Source organism: Vipera berus (assembly GCF_964194415.1).
Source record: "Vipera berus genome assembly, chromosome: 6".
Taxonomy (NCBI): Eukaryota; Metazoa; Chordata; class Lepidosauria; order Squamata; family Viperidae; genus Vipera; species Vipera berus.
In genome coordinates this window covers 49,796,819-49,815,662 of record NC_138208.1, presented here as the reverse complement: position 1 = coordinate 49,815,662, position 18,844 = coordinate 49,796,819, and the positions used below count along the sequence as shown (strand labels likewise).

General features: G+C 42.7%; 1 protein-coding gene across 1 annotated transcript in view; it reads left to right on the top strand.

Annotated features, from left to right (window-relative positions):
- PPFIA2 (PTPRF interacting protein alpha 2) overlaps positions 1–18,844 on the top strand; it is a gene marked incomplete at its 5' end in the record, with an annotated part of 253,304 nt that overhangs the window by 125,936 nt on the left and 108,524 nt on the right. Inside the window, 2 exons of the mRNA XM_081330297.1 lie at positions 7,314–7,478; positions 13,425–13,499. Of these exons, the coding sequence (XP_081186423.1) occupies positions 7,314–7,478; positions 13,425–13,499 (240 nt within the window). The remainder of the gene's footprint in view (positions 1–7,313; positions 7,479–13,424; positions 13,500–18,844) is intronic.

Here is an 18,844-nt window from a genome sequence, read left to right as displayed (position 1 = left end):
TAATGGCCTGGGCCATGAGTGGTTGGCCCAATGCCAACCCGGACGTAAAATACAGTCCATTCTTCAGAAGGAAAGATGAACTATCAGTTCATATGGGGTGCTTACTCTGGGGAACTCGTGTAGTAATTCCGGAAATCCACAAATCAGCTATCCTATGTGAATTGCATGAGGGACACCCCGGAATAGTAAGGATGAAGGCCCTGGCTAGGAGTCACTTGTGGTGGCCAGGATTGGACCACGACATTGAGGAATGCGTTGCCAATTGCCATCTGTGCCAACGCTCCAGGCCTGAACAACAACACATCCGCACACATAAATGGGAGCTAGCTAGGAATCCTTGGTCCAGGATTCATATTGATTTCGCTGGACCTTTCCAGGGGTTAACGTTCCTTGTAGTGGTCGACAGTTACTCTAGATGGCTAGAAGTAGTACCGGTCAGTTCAGTAACGGCAGGCAGAACAATACAGGCATTAAGGGGCCTCTTTGCCACTCATGGGTTGCCAGATTTAATAGTGTCTGATAATGGGCCACAATTCACATCTATTGAATTTCAGGATTTCCTCAAGGCCAACTCGATTAAGCACAAGACTTCTGCACCCTTCCACCCCTCCACCAACGGATTGGCTGAAAGGAATGTGAGGACCACGAAGGACGCGCTTAAAAGAATCATTCGAGGTGACTGGCATCAGAGACTAGCTGAGTTCTTGTTGGCTCAACACACAACCCCCTGTTCGGCTACAGGGAAAAGCCCAGCTGAAATGAGGTGGGGCAGGAAAATATTGACCAAGTTGGACAGATTACATCCTGACAGACTCCAACCAAACATTGAATTTGACATTCCTAACAGAACATTTGAAGTGGGGGACTTGATTTGGGCCAGGAACTACGCCCAAGGGGACAAATGGATTCCAGGGGTGGTAACTGAAATCTTGGGTCCCCTATCATACATCATTGAGGGGGAAGGGAATAGGATCTGTAAAAGACACATAGACCAGCTGAGGAAAAGATCTAGTGGGTGTGTGCCTGTTGAGGGGGACCAAAGCTTAGTAAGGGGGAACAGTACAGACAATAGTAGGCCTGGAAGTGGTGTAGAGGTTGGGCACTATGACACATCCCCTGATGCCCAACAACAACAACAATTCTGTCCAATCGACTGGGAAATACCCCTGCGAAGTAGGCCAGTGACCAATGAATCCCCAACACAACCTAATACACAAGACAGCACATCTGAAGCCAGTAACCCAGAGCCCAGGTCTAGTAGTAACCAGCAGCCAAGCAGTCAACCAGGAAGAAGTATCCCTAATAGCCAAAGTAACAGATACCCATCCAGAATACATAGGCCACCAAAATACCTAAGGGATTTTGTAAAGAAATGACACCAACTGGGGGGTAAGGGGTGTTGTGTATGTAAATAGTTATGTAAATAGTTAGCAATAAGCCCTGGAAGAGATTGCAAACAGGGTGCAGATTTGCAAGGGTAAAAGCGGGAAAATAAGGTGCACTCATTGGACGCCACAACCAAGGAGCGGGAAAAGAGACTGTTCCTATTGGTTACCGTTCAATCGCTGTCTCTATATAAGGTTGCAACATTTGACAGTGGACAGTTGACTTTGTGTATTCAATAAACTCGTTAGTGTTAACCACTCTGAGTCCTCGTCAATTCGAACTAAACACTGACTGAACTTTTTTTAGTCCCACAAACTCTGTTTCCCTGCAACAGAAGAGAAACACGCCAGAGCTGGAAAGGAGGATAGCAAAACAATGCTTTTGGGAAGTGGGAGGAGCTGTGCTGTGAGGAGAAGCAGCAAGAAATAGAGCTGCTGTTTCCAGAAGGAAGAAGGGAGACGTGGGAAAATGCAGGGCAGCAAGCAAGTGCTATTCTCTGCTCTGCATCCCTGCGCAGAGTTGTTCTGTTGACAAAGGACTGGTGGATGGAGGTGGTGGTGGTGGGGCTGACTGAGTTCCAGCACCTTTTTTCTTACATAAAAAGCACTGCCTACGTATATCCTTTTTTTTTACTCTTTCTATCCCAACATAGCCTCTTCCATTCTTGTAACATGCTGTATCTCCATAGCATTCGCAAAATTATCTCCATAATGTTCCCTCTTTTGTGAATGCCACTTTATCTTAAATGTACCCCTCTTTCCTCAACTTTCCTCCCACCCTTTTTTTCATCTGTTACCAAATTTCCTTTCTGCACCTCTGTTCTTTTCATCCTATTTCATTCCTCATCGGTTCCCTTTTCATACGTGTATTTGTACACAAATAGCAACAGGTTGTCAACCATTTATGCAGGCTCAGACCTTATTGTCACAAAGTGTGTGCATGCATGACCAAGCACACATATGCTTTATTTTTATCTTGCATGGAAACATTTGTTGTTCCATCAGAGATTCAGCAAGACACATAGCACCATTTACAAGGATTGATGGGTAACTGCCCTTACTGTACATATTTTTTCAACATATTATAAAAACCATGTATTTTCAACAATAACAAAAGAAAATGCCTGCATGTTTATGTGTGCTTTTGCATTCATCAGACACTGCTGTAGCTTTTGTAATTTTCACCTACTTCTTCCCATTCTCTTAAAGACAATAACATTTTTGACAACATGTATACATACCATGTCATTGGAATATGAAGCACAGTGCAATGCATTGTACACTTTATATGGATTCATACAGTTTCACCTCAGGCCAAAGGAATAAATATCACACATGGCACACAACCTTCCTCCCTTCCTAGACTAACTGAACCCTGGTCAAGACACACTGATATGTGCACACACACACACACACAGAGAGAGAGAGAGAGAGAGAGAGAGAGAGAGAGAGAGAGAGAGAGAGACAGACAGACAGACAGACAGACAGACAGACAGACAGACAGACAGAGAGACAGAGAGACAGATATGTACATAACAGCTTGGTCTCGTCTGCAAATTTGATGAGTTCCCCATCTATCCCCTTGTCCAAATCGTTGGTGAAGATGTTGAAGAGCCCTGGGCCCAGAACAGAGCCCTGGGGCACCCCACTACAAGGAAAGAAGGAAGGAAGGGACAATGGGATAGAGGGAGGGAAGGAAGGAACCCACCCCAGTCCCACCCCAGTCTCTGGTAGAGACCAGAGACCCATGGATCCCTACCCCCACAGGCAGCCCACAACCTGAGTGATGAGCTGCCCACGCCCCCCTCGGCCATTGACTTTGCTTGTCAAAAAGTTGCAAAAGGTGATCACATGATCCTGGGGATGCTGCAACAGTCATAATTGTGAAAAATGGTCATGTCACTTTTTTCAGTGCCGTAAATTCGAACAGTCACTAAGTGAATTGTTGTAAGTTGAGGACTACCTGTACTTTATCATTTTTTTTCCTTTTTTTGGTCAAATTTTTGACACCTTGCTGGGTGACTGGTGGTACTCAGGTATTGCCTTATCCTAAAAGTGGTACAATGGGTGAAAAGGTTGAAAAGCCCTGGCTTAACATATCCCCCAAAAGTGCTAAAGACAAGCTCACTGACCTTAATTAGTTGATTAGAACCCTCCAGCTGGCTAGTACTGTTGCCTGAAATTAACTTTACTTTTACTTTACTTTACTTTTATTAAATTTGTATACCGCCCTTCTCTCGAAGGACTCAGGGCGGTTAACAGGGCATATATAAATAACAATACAAAAATTAAAAAGGAATTAAACAAATGCCCAATTAAAAATTACAATAGCAATAAAAGACCCATTAAAAACCCTAACGTTCCCCATCAGGCCAGACCAGATAATTCAAATAAGTGGGTCTTCAGACCGTGCCGGAAGGAGCGAAGGTCCGGTGCCATCCGGAGCTCAACCAGCAGTTGGTTCCATAGCGCCGGAGCGCCCACAGAGAAGGCCCTCCCCCTGGGGGCCACCAGTCGACATTCCCTGACCGGAGGCACCCTGAGGAGGCCCTCTCTGTGGGCACGCACAGGGCGGAGGGGAGTTGACGCCGGCAGCAGGTGGTCCTCGAGGTACCCCGGACCCATGCCATGTAAGGACTTAAAGATCATAACCAAAACCTTGAACCTCACCCGGAAGACAACTGGTAACCAATGTAGCTCGCGGAGCAAAGGTGTAACATGGGAGTACTGGGAAACTCCCAAGACAACTCTCGCGGCCGCATTCTGTACCAGTTGGAGCCTCCGAGTGGTCTTCAAGGGAAGCCCCATGTAAAGAGCATTGCAGTAGTCCAGGCGAGAGGTCACGAGCGCATGAGTGACCGTACACAGGGCATCCCGGTCCAGATAGGGCCGCAACTGGCGCACCAGGCGAACCTGGGCGAAAGCCCCCCTAGTCACGGCCACTATATGGTCTTCCAGAGTAGGCCGTGAATCTAGGAGGACTCCCAAGTTGCGAGCCCTATCGACGGGGGGTAAGGACTCACCCCCCATAAGAAGAGGTGGAATATTTTGAATGTCCCGGGATGCCGGAATGCACAGCCACTCAGTCTTGTCAGGGTTGAGCTGAAGTCTGTTCCTCCCCATCCAGGCCCCAACCGCCTCCAGGCAACGGGACATCACATCCAGGGCATCACTGGGGTGGTTTGGAGTCGAAATGAAAAGTTGGGTATCATCAGCATACTGATGATACCCAACTCCAAAACCACGAATGATCTCACCCAGCGGTTTCATGTAGATGTTGAACAGGAGAGGCGAGAGGACCGACCCCTGAGGAACTCCACAAGCGAGAGTCCTAGGGGTCGACCTCTGCCCCCCTGCCAACACCGACTGCGAGCATCCCAGGAGATAGGAGGAGAACCACTGAAGAACTGTGCCTCCCACTCCCAATCCCCTGAGACGCCGCAGCAGGATACCATGGTCGATGGTATCGAAAGCCGCCGAGAGGTCTAATAGGACCCTCCAGAGCCCTCCAGAGATCATTCACCAGAGCGACCAATGCCGTCTCCGTGCTGTACCCGGGCCTGAAACCCGATTGGGACGGGTCTAGATAATCCGCTTCATCCAGGACCAGGGGAAGCTGGTGCGGCACCACACTCTCAACAACCTTCGCAAGAAAGCGAAGGTTGGAGACCGGACGAAAGTTATTCAAAACAGCTGGGTCCAGAGCAGGCTTCTTGAGGAGAGGTCTCACCACCGCCTCCTTCAAGACGGCAGGGAAATTACCCTCACTCAAGGAAGCAGATATAACTGCCTGGAACCAGCCTCGTGTCCTCTCCCGAGCTGCATAAACCAGCCAAGAAGGGCACGGGTCCAATAAACATGTGGTGGAGCTCAGCCTCCCCATAATCCTGTCCACTTCCTCAGGGGTTACAGAATCAAACTCCTCCCAGATAATATCGACAAGACCGCCCGTGTCCTGATCGTCAGACTCTGCCCAGTTGGAGTCCAGACCGGTCCGAATCCGAGCGATTTTATCCAGCAGATGTTGACCAAACTCCTCGGCACGACCCTGCAAGGGTTCCTCCCTCACCTCCTGATTAAGGAGGGAGCGGGTCACCCTAAACAGGGCGGCCGGGCGATTATCTGCGGACGCGATGAGGGCAGAGAAGTAATTACACCTCGCCGTCCTCATCGCTGTGAGATAAGACCTAATAAAGGTTCTTAGTCGCAACCGGTCGGATTCGGATCGGCTGGACCTCCAACAGCTCTCTAGGTCCCGTTTCCGACGCTTCATCTCCCGGAGCTCCATGGAGATCCATGGAGCTCGCTGGGATCTGCACCGGGTCAGGGGCCGCAAGGGTACAACTCGGTCAAGTGCCCCAGTGGCCGCCCTTTCCCAGGTTTCCACTAGGGCATCCACCGAGTTGTGAGCGACGGAGGCAGGTGGGGACCCCAGCGCTGCCTGGAACCTATCAGGATCCATTAAGCGTCTGGGGCGGTACCATCTAATTGGCTCCGTACCCCCACGGCGGGGGGTGGCAAAACGGAAGACCAGCCACAGGAGGTAATGATCGGTCCATGACAGGGGCATAATGAATGGAGAGCCCCCACCAAGATCATCAAACCACCGTCCAGATAAGAAAACCAGGTCAAGGGTGTGGCCTCCCTCATGAGTTGGTTCAGAAATTACTTGCGTCAGGTCCATGGCCATCATGGAAGCCATGAACTCCCGAGCTAGCTCAGATGAACCTCCCAGGGATGGTAGATTGAAGTCACCCAAAACTATAAGTTTGGGGAACTCAATCACCAACCCAGAGAGGACATCGAGCAGCTCGGGCAGGGCTGCCGCTGCGCGACTAGGCGAAAAGTACACCAGCAGCAAGCCCAACTGCGCCCCCGGACCAAATCTCAAAAAGAGAGACTCACACCCGACTATCTGAGGAACGGTGGTCTCCCGCGGACATAAGGTCTCCCTAATAACTACCGCCACACCATATCTTAAATCAGTTTCTCACTGAAGGCTTTTGTTCTCAGGTACACAAAAATTAATCATAAATATGTGCACTGGTCAGAATTTTTCTTAATTTCCATTTATTACTGTTGTATTTATGAATACCATCACTAAACAAGGGAGTTGCTAACTGAGGAGTGGCTTGTAGTGACTGAGATGCTTGACTAATAGAAGGGAAATCTAGGTGCTAATCTTCCTGTAGGAATAGAAGCCATATGGATGACTTTGACTGTGAAGTCAAAACTCATCTATCGCCCTTCATTGACTAGGCCAGCATAGTAGATCATGATGCATTCCCATCAGTAAAGAGTCCTTTATTTTCAAGGCTCCTGCTGATTTTGATTCAAGCTGATGCTTATTGGTTAAATATTAACACAATCATCATATAGTTTCATCTGTATTTATATACTGATTGTTTTTAGTTTATTTCAATTCTGTCTCAATTAACAATAAATTCCTATTATTAGATTTTCTTAGTTTACCACACCAGGTATTGTGATATAGTGAACGGGACTAGGGCCAGAGAGATTCAGATTCAAGTCCTCTGTCAGCCATGGATGGTCCATGGGTGACCTTGGAATGAATCATTCTCTCTCAGTCCAACCTAACTCATAAGATTGTTATGAGGGAAATTCGAAAGAAGTGCCAGGTACCCTGTCTTGAGCTCCTGCAGGAAAGATGGGATATAAACCTAACTAATAAATAAATAAATAACAAATAAAAATGAAGCTGTTTATTCCAAGAGTTCCAATAATTATTACATACAGTTTATTTCCTGCTATTTTGTTTACACAGGAGCTTTGGGGGGGGGGAAGTGTTACAAGATTTCTAATATTGGAAAACCTGCCACTTTTGTTATGATTTACTTTTAGGCTTTAGAAATACAGTGTCACTGAGTTTGAGGTACTAATGAACTACCTTTTTTAATGTTGAAACAGCTGTTACTAGAACATTTGGAGTGCCTTGTTTCAAGACATGAAAGGTCACTGAGAATGACGGTGGTGAAACGCCAAGCACAGTCTCCCTCAGGAGTTTCCAGTGAAGTTGAAGTTCTGAAAGCATTGAAATCTTTGTTTGAGCACCATAAGGCTTTAGATGAAAAGGTACAGTATGGAAATAAATGCTTGCATATACGTTGCATATTCTCTTTGCTTCCCCTAGTCTGAAGATTTGCTCCTCATTCTTTTGACATATGTGAAGATGATCATTTCAGGACTTTATTCCCCACCTCGTCTTTTTGTTGTTGTTGTTGTTGTTGTTCTTGAAATAGCAACAGAGGCAAAAACTATATGTCAAAATGTTATGATGGTCGTGACAAGCCTTTATATTAAACAGATGTGATGTGTCCTTCGGTGAAGTCAGTGCCAGACCATTCAGAAGAACTAACTTTTTTGAGGATTTGTATATTCCCCCTTTTTTTCTGTCCTAAAATAGCAAACATTGAAGTATTGCTACATTTTTATAACTTTTGAAGCTCATTTATTAATTCCCAGAGCAGACATCACCAGCGTATAAGAGGGGAGTCTTTTCATATTATCAGACGAGTCATGTATTTCTCTTTGCAAGTTTTTGAAAGAAAGTCCATACTTTCAAATATTTCAGATATTTGAAACATTTTTTTTTCATGATAATGATGAGGAAAAGAATTAAAATACAACCTTAATATTCTGTGTTCATTGTGTTCCTCTGATAACAATCCTGTGAGGAAGGCTGATCTGAGAAAGACTATTTTACCCTAAACTGAATTCCACTTAATTAAATATTTGCTTGAAGTGCTTTGTTCTTTTGTATTAATTTACTTTGCTAAGAGCCTGCCTTCCATATCAAAGAGCTAATGAAGAGTATCAAGCTGTCAGTTTATTATCAACATTTAAAAGATACCTTTTACAGTTGCAGTATATGAAATATCAGATTGTACATGGCATGGTGCCTAGTGAGGAAATTAGATTTTAACTTTAATAGTATGACTAGCAGACCTATATATTTGAAAGACCTTATTTTTAATGCTAATTTAGTACAAAAGAGTCACAATAAGAAAGTAAATGATAGGATAATCTGAGGGAACACCTGCTGCCGGCATCAAGCTCCCTTCGTCCTGTGTGCTCCCACAGGTAGGGCCTTCTCAGGATACCGCCGGTTAAGGAATGCCAGCGGGTTATTCCAAGGGGAAGAGCGTTCTCTGTGGGCGTGCCAGCCCTATGGAACCAACTCCCCATGGAACTTAGGACTGCCCCCGACCTTCGCTCATTTCGCCGGGACCTGAAAACTTGGCTCTTCGAGCTGTCTGGCCCAGGCTGAGGGGTTTTAATTTTATTGGGTTTTAGTTTAAATTTTGGGGACTTGATTTAATTAATTTTTAATCTGATTTTAATTTTTGTATGTTTGTTTTAACCCTCCCTGTAAACCACCCTGAGTCCTACGGGAATAGGGCGGTATATAAATTTAATAAAATAAATAAATAAATAAATAAATAAATAAATAAATAAATAATGTTTCTCCACTTTGCATGTTGAAGCATTGATAAATAAGTTTTGCTTCTCACTTCTGATATGCATTGGAGATAGCAGATACATCACATGTACAGAAATCACTATTCTTAATAATCTGGGGAATCCTAACCAATAAAACTAATCTTCATATGAACAAAATGCCCAAAGCTCTGAGCCCCAAATGCAATATCCATAGAGGCGATTCCACTCATGTAGTGTTCAAGCTGGATCAAACTGTCAGTTTGTAAGTACTTCCAAACGAGTCAATTAATCACAGTTAATTTGTTTTACTATATACTAGTAAAACTCTTGTTGTGACATTAAACTGGGTAAAACAGTTCATGATGCAGGCACCAATTTTTGAACCAAGATAACTTCAAATGGCCTAATTTACAGAATGTGTCCAAAATCCAGGGCTTAGGACTCCCAGGGAATGAAATTTAGGGAAGTTGTGGTTGCTTCAGTGTGTTGGCTGCTGCTGGGCTGGGATGTCTAATTGTCTTTTAAATGAAATCTATGGAAATAATAGTTACTAGGCATAACAACAACAACAACAATCATCATAATCATAATCATAAAGTTGGAAGGGACCTTGGAGGTCATCTAGTCCAACCCCCTGCTCAGGCAGGAAACCCTATACCATTTCAGGCAAATGGCTGTCCAGTCTATACCAATAGATTTCTGGTTTGTTTTGAGAAATATTAACGATTACGGTACATATAAATTTAGAATGTTATCAAAACACATTTACTGTTTCTTTTATTTGAAATGAATCTTACAGTTATAGATATGATAGAGGACTAATAAACTATTGAAAATAATATTATTCCACCATTCAAACAATATAAAGTCCCAGGAAACCTTTATGTTTCCATAGTGATTAAATTTAATCTTTGTAATCAGAATTTACATAATGCATTATTGCTGGAAATGGTCTTTGGAGACCCGTATATTTTATAATTTAATTTCACTTTGCAAAATCAGATACCCTCCCCCCAAAGCTACCCACCATTAGAAAGATAGCAGTGTAGTGTGTTCTTATAGCACATAATGAATAAACCATTAGACTGAACATTCAACAAAGAATTTATTTTAGTAAGTAAAAATCTCTCCCTCCCCCAACCATATAATAACTTTTCAGCATTCTTTTTAATACAGGATAGAGATTGAAAGAGTTTTCTTACCTATTGACAAAATAAGTGACAACCATTGTAACTTTAGTACATTGATTGCTTAGTTAATTCTATATATTCCAACATTCTAGAACAGTGGTGGCAAACCTTTTAGAGACCGAGTGCCCAAACTGCAACCCAAACCCCACTTATTTATCGCTGGGTGCCAGGTGGGCATGGCCCACTGGGTGGGTGTGGCTGTGGTGGTCATGAAAGATTGGGTAGATGTGCCCAAGGTGGCTGTGGTCACCTCAATGTTGCTCATGAGGAGGGACACCTGTGGGGGGTGGGCAAGGTAGGGGAGCTCCAGGAGGTCTCTGGCAGGTGGGGCGGTAGGCAGGAGACTCATCCTGTGGGGTGAGGCAAGGCAGGGTGGGGGTGTCATTGCCATGGGGCAAGGCAAGGGCTGGAGCAGTTGCTGCCTGACACCATCGGTCCTCGCACACAGAGGCCAGCGAGCGCATGGGGGGCAATGGTGTCCGTCAGAAGCCACAGCCTGCCGGCCCCTCAACAGGCTCACTCTGGGGCTCCACAGCCCATCGCCAGCAGTTCAAAGAAGCTGCCTCCGAGATGAATGGTCAGCCAACAGCTGAGGAGGTGATGCAGTGGGTCATGCCTCGGAAAAGGAGAGCATGCAAGGCCAGGAAGAACAGGATGGGCGGGAGGGAAACCAGCCGTGCCAGGATGCATTCAGCCACATGGGACCTCAGCAAATTAGCAGGCGGCTGGTTGAAGAGGGACAGTTGCCACTTCCGGGGCCTGGCGTGAGTGCCCACAGAGAGGACTCTGAGTGCTGCCTCTGACACCCGTGCCATAGGTTCGCCACCACTGTCCTAGAAGTAGACTGAATTCAGCAGACTGAATTGCTTGATGCCTAACAATATATCAAGCTACATAACCCAAAGCTAAACTGATTTTTCACTGTTTCAGAAAAAAGGTATTCTTCTAATGTTACACTGACAATTATATAGAAGCTCAATTTGCAATTTATAATTCTTTATAAAAAAGGATACTTTTCAGATTATGGAAATGAAATGCTTATTACTGTCAAGACAAAGCAGTCCCTGGTCTTCATAGAAAAGTTAGAGTCTGTAATTTTTGTTAGATGAAAATGAAATGTCTACATTTAGGAGGAAAGGATAAAAATGCATATTTAGATTTAGATCACTGGGCACATGTAAGCCAGTTTAGCATGAGTTTAGCACTTCCCTCTCCATTTCCCTTTTCCAGCTTGATTGGATATAGATAAGTATTTGCTTGCATTTTGAACAACGTTGTTGTTTACTTGATTGTAAGAACCATGGTGATGCGGTAGTTAGAATGCAGTATTGCAGACTAATTCAACTCACTGCCAGGAATTCGATCCTGAATGGGTCAAGATTGACTCAGTCTTCCATCCTTCTGAGGTCGATAAAATGAAGAGCCAGATTGTTGGAGACAATATGCTGACTCTGTAAACTGCTTAAAGGTAAAGGTAAAGGTTCCCCCGCACATGCGTGCTAGTCGTTTCCAACTCTAGGGGCCGGTGCTCATCTCCGTTTCAAAGCCGAAGAGCCAGCGCTTGTCCGAGGACGTCTCCGTGGTCATGTGGCCGGCATGACTAGACACCAAAGGCGCACGGAACGCTGTTACCTTCCCACTGTAGTAGTCCCTATTTTTCTACTTGCATTTTTATGTGCTTTCGAACTGCTAGGTTGGCAGAAGCTGGGACGAGTAACAGACGCTCACTCTGTTATGTGGCACTCGGGATTTGACCCGCCAAACTGCCGACCATCTGATCGACAAGCTCAGCGTCCTAACCCACTGAGCCACCGCGTCCCTTCTTAAACTGCTTAGAGAGGGCTATAAAGTGCTATGGAATGGCATATAAATCTAAACGCCATTGCTATTGCTATTACTGTATCTCAGCTGGGATTCCCAGGTTAGTTTTCTTTTCTGAATAAGTCAGACATCATTATCCAGTGCTGAAGTTGGTTTCTTCTGAGAAGTCATGTTTGAAACTAATATCTTTTTCCAATTTGTACATTTTGAAAAATCATTAATTGAAAATGGAAGCAAACACTTCCAATCTCCTTATAGTCACAATGGAAAAGAAGAGAAGAGGGTGAATGTCCTTCAAAAAATGACGGTATAATACTGGTGTGAACAATGCAAAGTCACAGGCAAAAGAACAGGCCCATTTTTGTAATCTTCAAGGTTGTTCCAAACAGCATTTCTCAAAAGTAATAATACAGTTTTTATGGAGACAAATGAAAATTGTTCTATAAATCCTTTTTTTAAGAGAAAGGAAATAATCCCAGAAAATTTATGGAAGGAAAAAAAGAGAAACTTTTGGTTCAGCCTGTTTGTGTAATGTGGACTGGTAACAGAAATTGATTTTTTAAAAAACTACGCTTCAGGCACCTGGATATAGATTGATGGTCTGCTATAGTGGAAATCAACTATCTTTCTTTGTATTAGTCACCTTTTCAGTGGTGGGATTCTGCCAGTTCGCACCAGTTTGCCAGAACTGGTAGCTACGTTTTTGTTGCCCAGGCCCAGAATGAACTTCCGGAAGCGGCATCTACGTAGAGAACTGGTTGTTCACATATTTGAATACCACCACTGCACCTTTTGTTCTGCTTTTCCTTCAGGACTTCCTATACACATTCCTTTCTTCAGTTTTACCCCACAACAATACATTTTATGGTTAGTTACAAAGAGTATATCTCACCCAAAGATACAGAGTTGCTATTTTATTGTTACCATGTTTTTTTATGACTTGTGACTTTACACTTATTGCAGTCCTGCTTTTCCTTGTGTTGGGAATAAGGTCTTCTAGAATATTAGCAATGTATTTGCAAAATCTACCTACAAAGTGGAAATAGAGATGAGTAGAAAGATTCCCTAGAGAAAAGATGTTCTACAGAAATAGTAAAATAAAATATAAATTGCAAAGTAAATTACTAAAATTTTATTCTGGAGGTGGATAGAAGACAGTTGCCACTTCCGGGGCCTGGCGCGAGTGCCCACAGAGAAGGCTCTGAGTGCCGCCTCTGACACCCATGCCATAGGTTTGCCACCACTGGGTTAGGGTAATGAAGAATGACTTAGTTGAAATAGTTGTATCTTCACCTATAAACTATCCAGTATGAAAGAGAAGAAAAGCAAGGATTCATTAGATTAAAAGAAAATATAGATAGTAAATTATTTACCAGATCAGAAAGCTATAGACTCAGCATAAATGAAATGTAAAGCTCTTGTTGCCAAGACTATTTGAATCGTTGATTGTTGGTGGGGAAAAATTGGTAATATATTCCATGTATATAGCATCTTATTACTTTAATGATGGAACCTATAAACTTCAGAGATCAAAAACAAGTTGCTACATAATATATTTTTCTTCTAGGTAAGGGAACGACTAAGGGTTTCCTTAGAAAGAGTCTCAGGACTTGAAGAGGAACTAGCAGCTGCTAATCAGGAGGTAAAAAAAAACATTTTTTTTTGTTAATTCTAAATGAGATCAAACTTTTTTTTAAAAAAAAATAATTTTCTGGAAATATAAATGTAATTTATAATGAATACATTAATTTATAGAAATAGTCTAATTACAAGCAATTGTGCTATGGTATGTACTTTCTACTGGGTGTGGTGTGAGTAACAGGATATTGACTTAGAAAACTGAATGTTGACTTGAAAGTTTAAAGATTGTAGAGCAATGTGAGCATCATTGGAGCAAAATTTGGCTTTGATTGTGGTTATGGCATACAAGCTACATGTGCCAGAACAGATCATTGCTGCCCTCATCGTTAGCAAGGAATGCTGCATGTTTCCTATTAAGCAATACCATAATGAGCATTAACGCCAATATTTGTAGACTTACCCATTGATTATCATTGCACATGGGAAATTGTGCCTTGGAATGTAAGAAGAGTAAGAGTAAGTAAAAAGAGAGCAGTGGAGCAGTGGGCTAATGCCTCCTTAAGTAACACCAGCTGCCTGCAATTAGTGCAGGTTCGAGTCCCACCAGGCTCAAGGTTGACTCAGCCTTCCATCCTTCCGAGGTAGGTAAAATGAGGACCCAGATTGTTGGGGGCAATAAGCTGACTTTGTAATAATGCCGCTTGGGGGGGGAAAGCCCTAATAAGCAGGTACATACATAGAATGAAGGCTATTGCTAAGCACATTTGATTTGCTAAGCACATTTGATTTGTGCTTCTTAGATTGTAAGCCGCCCTGAGTCTTCGGAGAAGGGCGGGATATAAATGGGATTAAAATAAAATAAAATAAAATAAATAAATAAATGAAAGTATAGTATAGTTGATGAATACATTTAAAGAAATGAAGGTTTAGATTTGAATAAACTGTCTAAAATGTACAGAATTATGTATGAACTTTCAAGTTGTGAGCTTTCAACAAACAAACAAACCTGTTTGCAACTCCAACCTAGAAGGTTCTGGAAGTCGGGAAAAGGTAGAAAAGGGTTAGTTTATGGTGTGCTGCGCACTATGCTTGGCAGTAATATCAACCAAGCCTCCAATTTCCATAGATTGGGTGGATAAGAAAAAAATACATTGAGCCACGCATGAGCTTGGGACCACTGAGAAAGGGAGTTCATACCCATCTCTCCCTAAACATCCTTAGAAAGGTTTGCAGTAGGGAAATAAGGCAGTGCAAGAATGGCTGATAGGACCAGCATGCACCTCATCCCTCTGCCTGTTGGGGCAGTGGAGCAGTGATGCCTGGTTGCCTTGCCAGTGGCCCTTCTTTAATGAGGGTCACAATGGCCCATGGGACAACTGTCCTGGTCTGGGAGTAAGGGGCAAGAGGAAGCCAAGGCAGTCACTACTGTTCAGAGGGCATAAGGGTTAGGGCACAATTTGTTTTATTCTTGTTGGACTTGCAAACAAAACAGACTTATAAACAAAATATTGGAATGTAACCCATTTGTAAGAACAGCACTGAACATATGTATCCATTGGTGCCCTCTAGACTATTCTGGGTGTGAAAGTAGAGACTCATAGGATGGTGGTAGTTGCATATTATGCTCCAGTAATAATGTTAATGGGAGAGCCATAGATAAATTTGGAGAATAAACTGTGCAACTTTCTGAATGAATGGAATCTAGAATATTAGGTGGCATTAAAAGCTAGATGCAAGCATTACTAAACATACAGGGGAAAAAATTAGTGGGTCATTTAAAAATCCATTAATGAATTAAAGCAGTATTTGTTGACTCTCTGCTTAGGAAAAGGTCTGTTCTGAATATGTGTTTTCAGTCTATGATTATCCATGTGTGCACATGGAAAAGGACAGAACAGTTAATTAAAAGAGGTAAAGAAAATGCAACACGTTTCAATAGCTGCTGTATGTTATTCAAAAGGGTACAAGAGATTACAGTGAGCAAAAAAAGCCCCATAAGGAATACTTGGTGGTGACTTTGGAAGTTGTTTAAAGGATGCAAATGTGCTTGTATTTTTTTTATTGTAGATTATGTCATGTTCAAGAAATCAAACTATTTATAACAAACATTAAGTAGATTGATGTAAATGGGAATATGGAGTACAAATTATTATATATTGGTCAAGATAACTTTGTTTGACAGAGAAAATGGGCTGAATAATAATAAATAAATTACTAGAAAAATTAGAGCAAGTAAATGAATTGTGGCACCTTGACAGAATGTTTCCTGAACTTGAAAAAAATGGAGAAATATAAGATATGAAAATATTTTTAAAAATGGAACATCAAGCAAATCCACTCAGAGTTTTTACCTGGATCATAAATGACTAGCTCAAATTACTTTGGACACATTGTGTGAAGACCCAGCTCTTTTAAGAAGACCATAATTCTGGGAAACATGGAAGGAAAGAAAAAAAAACTGACCTGAAGTAACCTCATCATCACAAGACCCATCACAAGCCTCTTCTGATTACTCGGCACAAGACCCTCACTTGACACACCCACACCTGAAGCCCTTATAAATAGAAGAGCACTGACATAGACATCCCCTAAATGCGGCTGAAGATGTTACCTAGCCTGGTAATGAAACGTTTGGAAACTAGCCCATAAGCTCAGAGAAGGATCCTTCACCCTCAAAATAGCATGCCTCTAGCCAATTTGTTGTATCGACATAAGAATTGGGTTTGTCAGGAGAAAGATAAATACAAGTTTACTGTATAATTCTGATTTCTTAAGTCAATGAGGTAAATCAAGAATGAACAATAAAATGAATGGGTTCCTTTAGTTTGATCACTGTATGTCATAAAGAGAATGAACAAGGATCATATTACAGAACAAGTGTCTGAAGGAAGAATCAATGTATTAAGAGGAAGGGAGATCTGAGAAAGTAGTGGTTAGTGGAATGAACAAAATTCTGAAAAACAGGCAGGTGAAAAGTTTAAAAGCAGAAAAGGAATACATGAATTGGTGTAAGGACGTGCTAGAAGCAAGGATAGTTTTCAAGAGTAGAAGGGTATAAGTATAGTGAATTGTATTGTCATAGATTATATTTCTTTTCCCTTTCTCTTATTTTATGCCTTTAATTTCTTTTTTTATTATTTCTTATTTCTTTTCTGTACTTGGTATAATGTTGCTTACCTCAGAAGGAAACGCCATAATGGTAATGTACTATGGCCTATGTACTATATTATACACGATAACTATGTGTATACTGTTTGTTTGCCATAAGTTGTAGTCATCATGTGTCTTTAGAATGTACAGAAGTCAAAAGAATAATTTTGACTCACATTTAAAAAAAACGTAAGTTATTATGTTCAAAATTTTGTATATTTTCTGCAGCATTACTCTCACCCATGTAATAAGCTATTGATTAGTTGCCCACCCAGATTTTAGGTAATGCAGCCAATTGGCATCAAGGCTGGGCAAGAAAGGACAACAGATACAATTGTAGGGTTTTAGACAGAAGCTAAAAAGAGCTTCGTAATTCCACCACTGTGCTCAGAATTGGTCAGGTAATATAGAAATAATTGGTCTGCCCCAAACAAGAAAAAGATAAATTTTAGGGAGTTTAAAAATAAATCCTCCAAAAACTAGCCAGTATTATTTATCATAATTTAAGACCATCTCCTTCACCTGTAAAAGAAAAGAAACATTAACATGCAGGGATTTGCTTAGTTTGCCCATAGAATTGTCCATAGAATTGTTCAATGCAAGAAAGGTACATAGGAGGAAAGCTCTGTCTGAACATTAATTTTCACTTGCAGCTTCTTTCCCTAAAGAGTTATTTCCTAAAACATTTCTTTGTTTCTGTAGGGAATAAAACTGTAATAGCACTCGCAGAAAACATTCAGGAGAATTTATCTTGCAGAAAATAGTGCCAATTTATAAATTAAGTTTACTGAGATTTGCAAATCAGTTTCCCCAAATCAGTTCCTTTTATAAAGCAGTTGCATAAAAAATTATTATTTAAAGGTAGTTAAATTATTTTACTCCATATATTAGTTAGGAAGGAATCTATTGGAACATTTTTTGAAACAGGACATTTTCCTCTAATGATGATAACTTTATTGTCACTTTGAATGTACACCAATCGGCATACATCAAAATGAAATTTCGTTGCATACAGCTCTCAAAGGGTCACCACCTCCGATATATACTTCTTGTTCGTGGCCCGCTCAAATTTCACATTGTCCATTTTAGTCTCTAGGGAGTGAACGATGGCACACAGGACAGATAGAAATGGGGCTCCATGTGGATTAGCCCTCAAATTCACTTGTATTCTGACAACCTCGCCTTCTTTCCTTTTTCTGATCCTGACTCTTCCACCTTTTCCTTAAAGAGGCCTTGCTTCTTTTCGCCCCTGGAGCATGCTGCCACCGCCACCAACTCCTCCAAAAGCCTCTCTCTCTTCCTCTGGGCCTGCCGACAGCCTCATCCAGTTCCTTCGCTCCATAAGCTCCAGGTCCTCTCCTCCTCTGCCTTCTCTGGAAACAGCCCTGATTTGCAATACAATCCATCACTGGGCCAGCAGTCAGATCTTGCTGCTGGTAGAACAAATTCAAACAGTGCCAACGACTTTTAACGGTCTCACCAACAGTTCCAAAACAACTAGAAACTCGCCATGCCAGCAAAGATTGTCGGTCGTATGTCGTATGTTACCTTAGTTCCACCATGTTGCTCAAACACATTAAAATCTTCCTGATCATGTTGTTGTGACTCAGGGCCAGCCGGTGGGCCCGGCAGCTGGCTCGGATGTATCGGATGACTCAGATGAGGGGGAGGAGGAGGGTGTGGAAGACGAACCGGCTGATGATGGCTTGGAGGCTTTGCAGAGCCCTCAGCCGGGGACCTCTTCTCAGCTGCGTGAGCCCGATAGTGCGGAGGATGATGACCCACAGCTGGCCCTGTTCAAGGACGCCCGACGCAGGAGGCAGTCGAGCAGGAACAAACAAAGAAAGGCTGTGGGACTCCTCAGGAGGAGGCACAGGGAGACCACGCCCTGAACTCTAAATAAAAGGAGTGTTTGGGGAGGGGCTGGTTGCTGAAAGCAACCCTTCCGCTTGAGGATTCAAGTTCTTGTGTTTCTTGTTCTGTTGTTTTGCTTGTGAATTAAACTTGGCAGACGCTTTGCAGCCTCAGACGCTCTCCAGTCTCTACTACTTGAACAGGGGTTTGCCTTATTACAAGGCCGGTAGTTGGCTGGTTCAGAACACATGTGGCCTATAGCCCTTACTATCCCTCCCAAAACTATTTGCCTTCAAGAGCCAATGCAGCCGCAGCCATTCCAGGCGCCGCCATCTTAGGGCAACTCATCTTAATGAGTTGAATCATGAAGAAGCTTGTTCCAGAATGAGAGTAATATTGTCT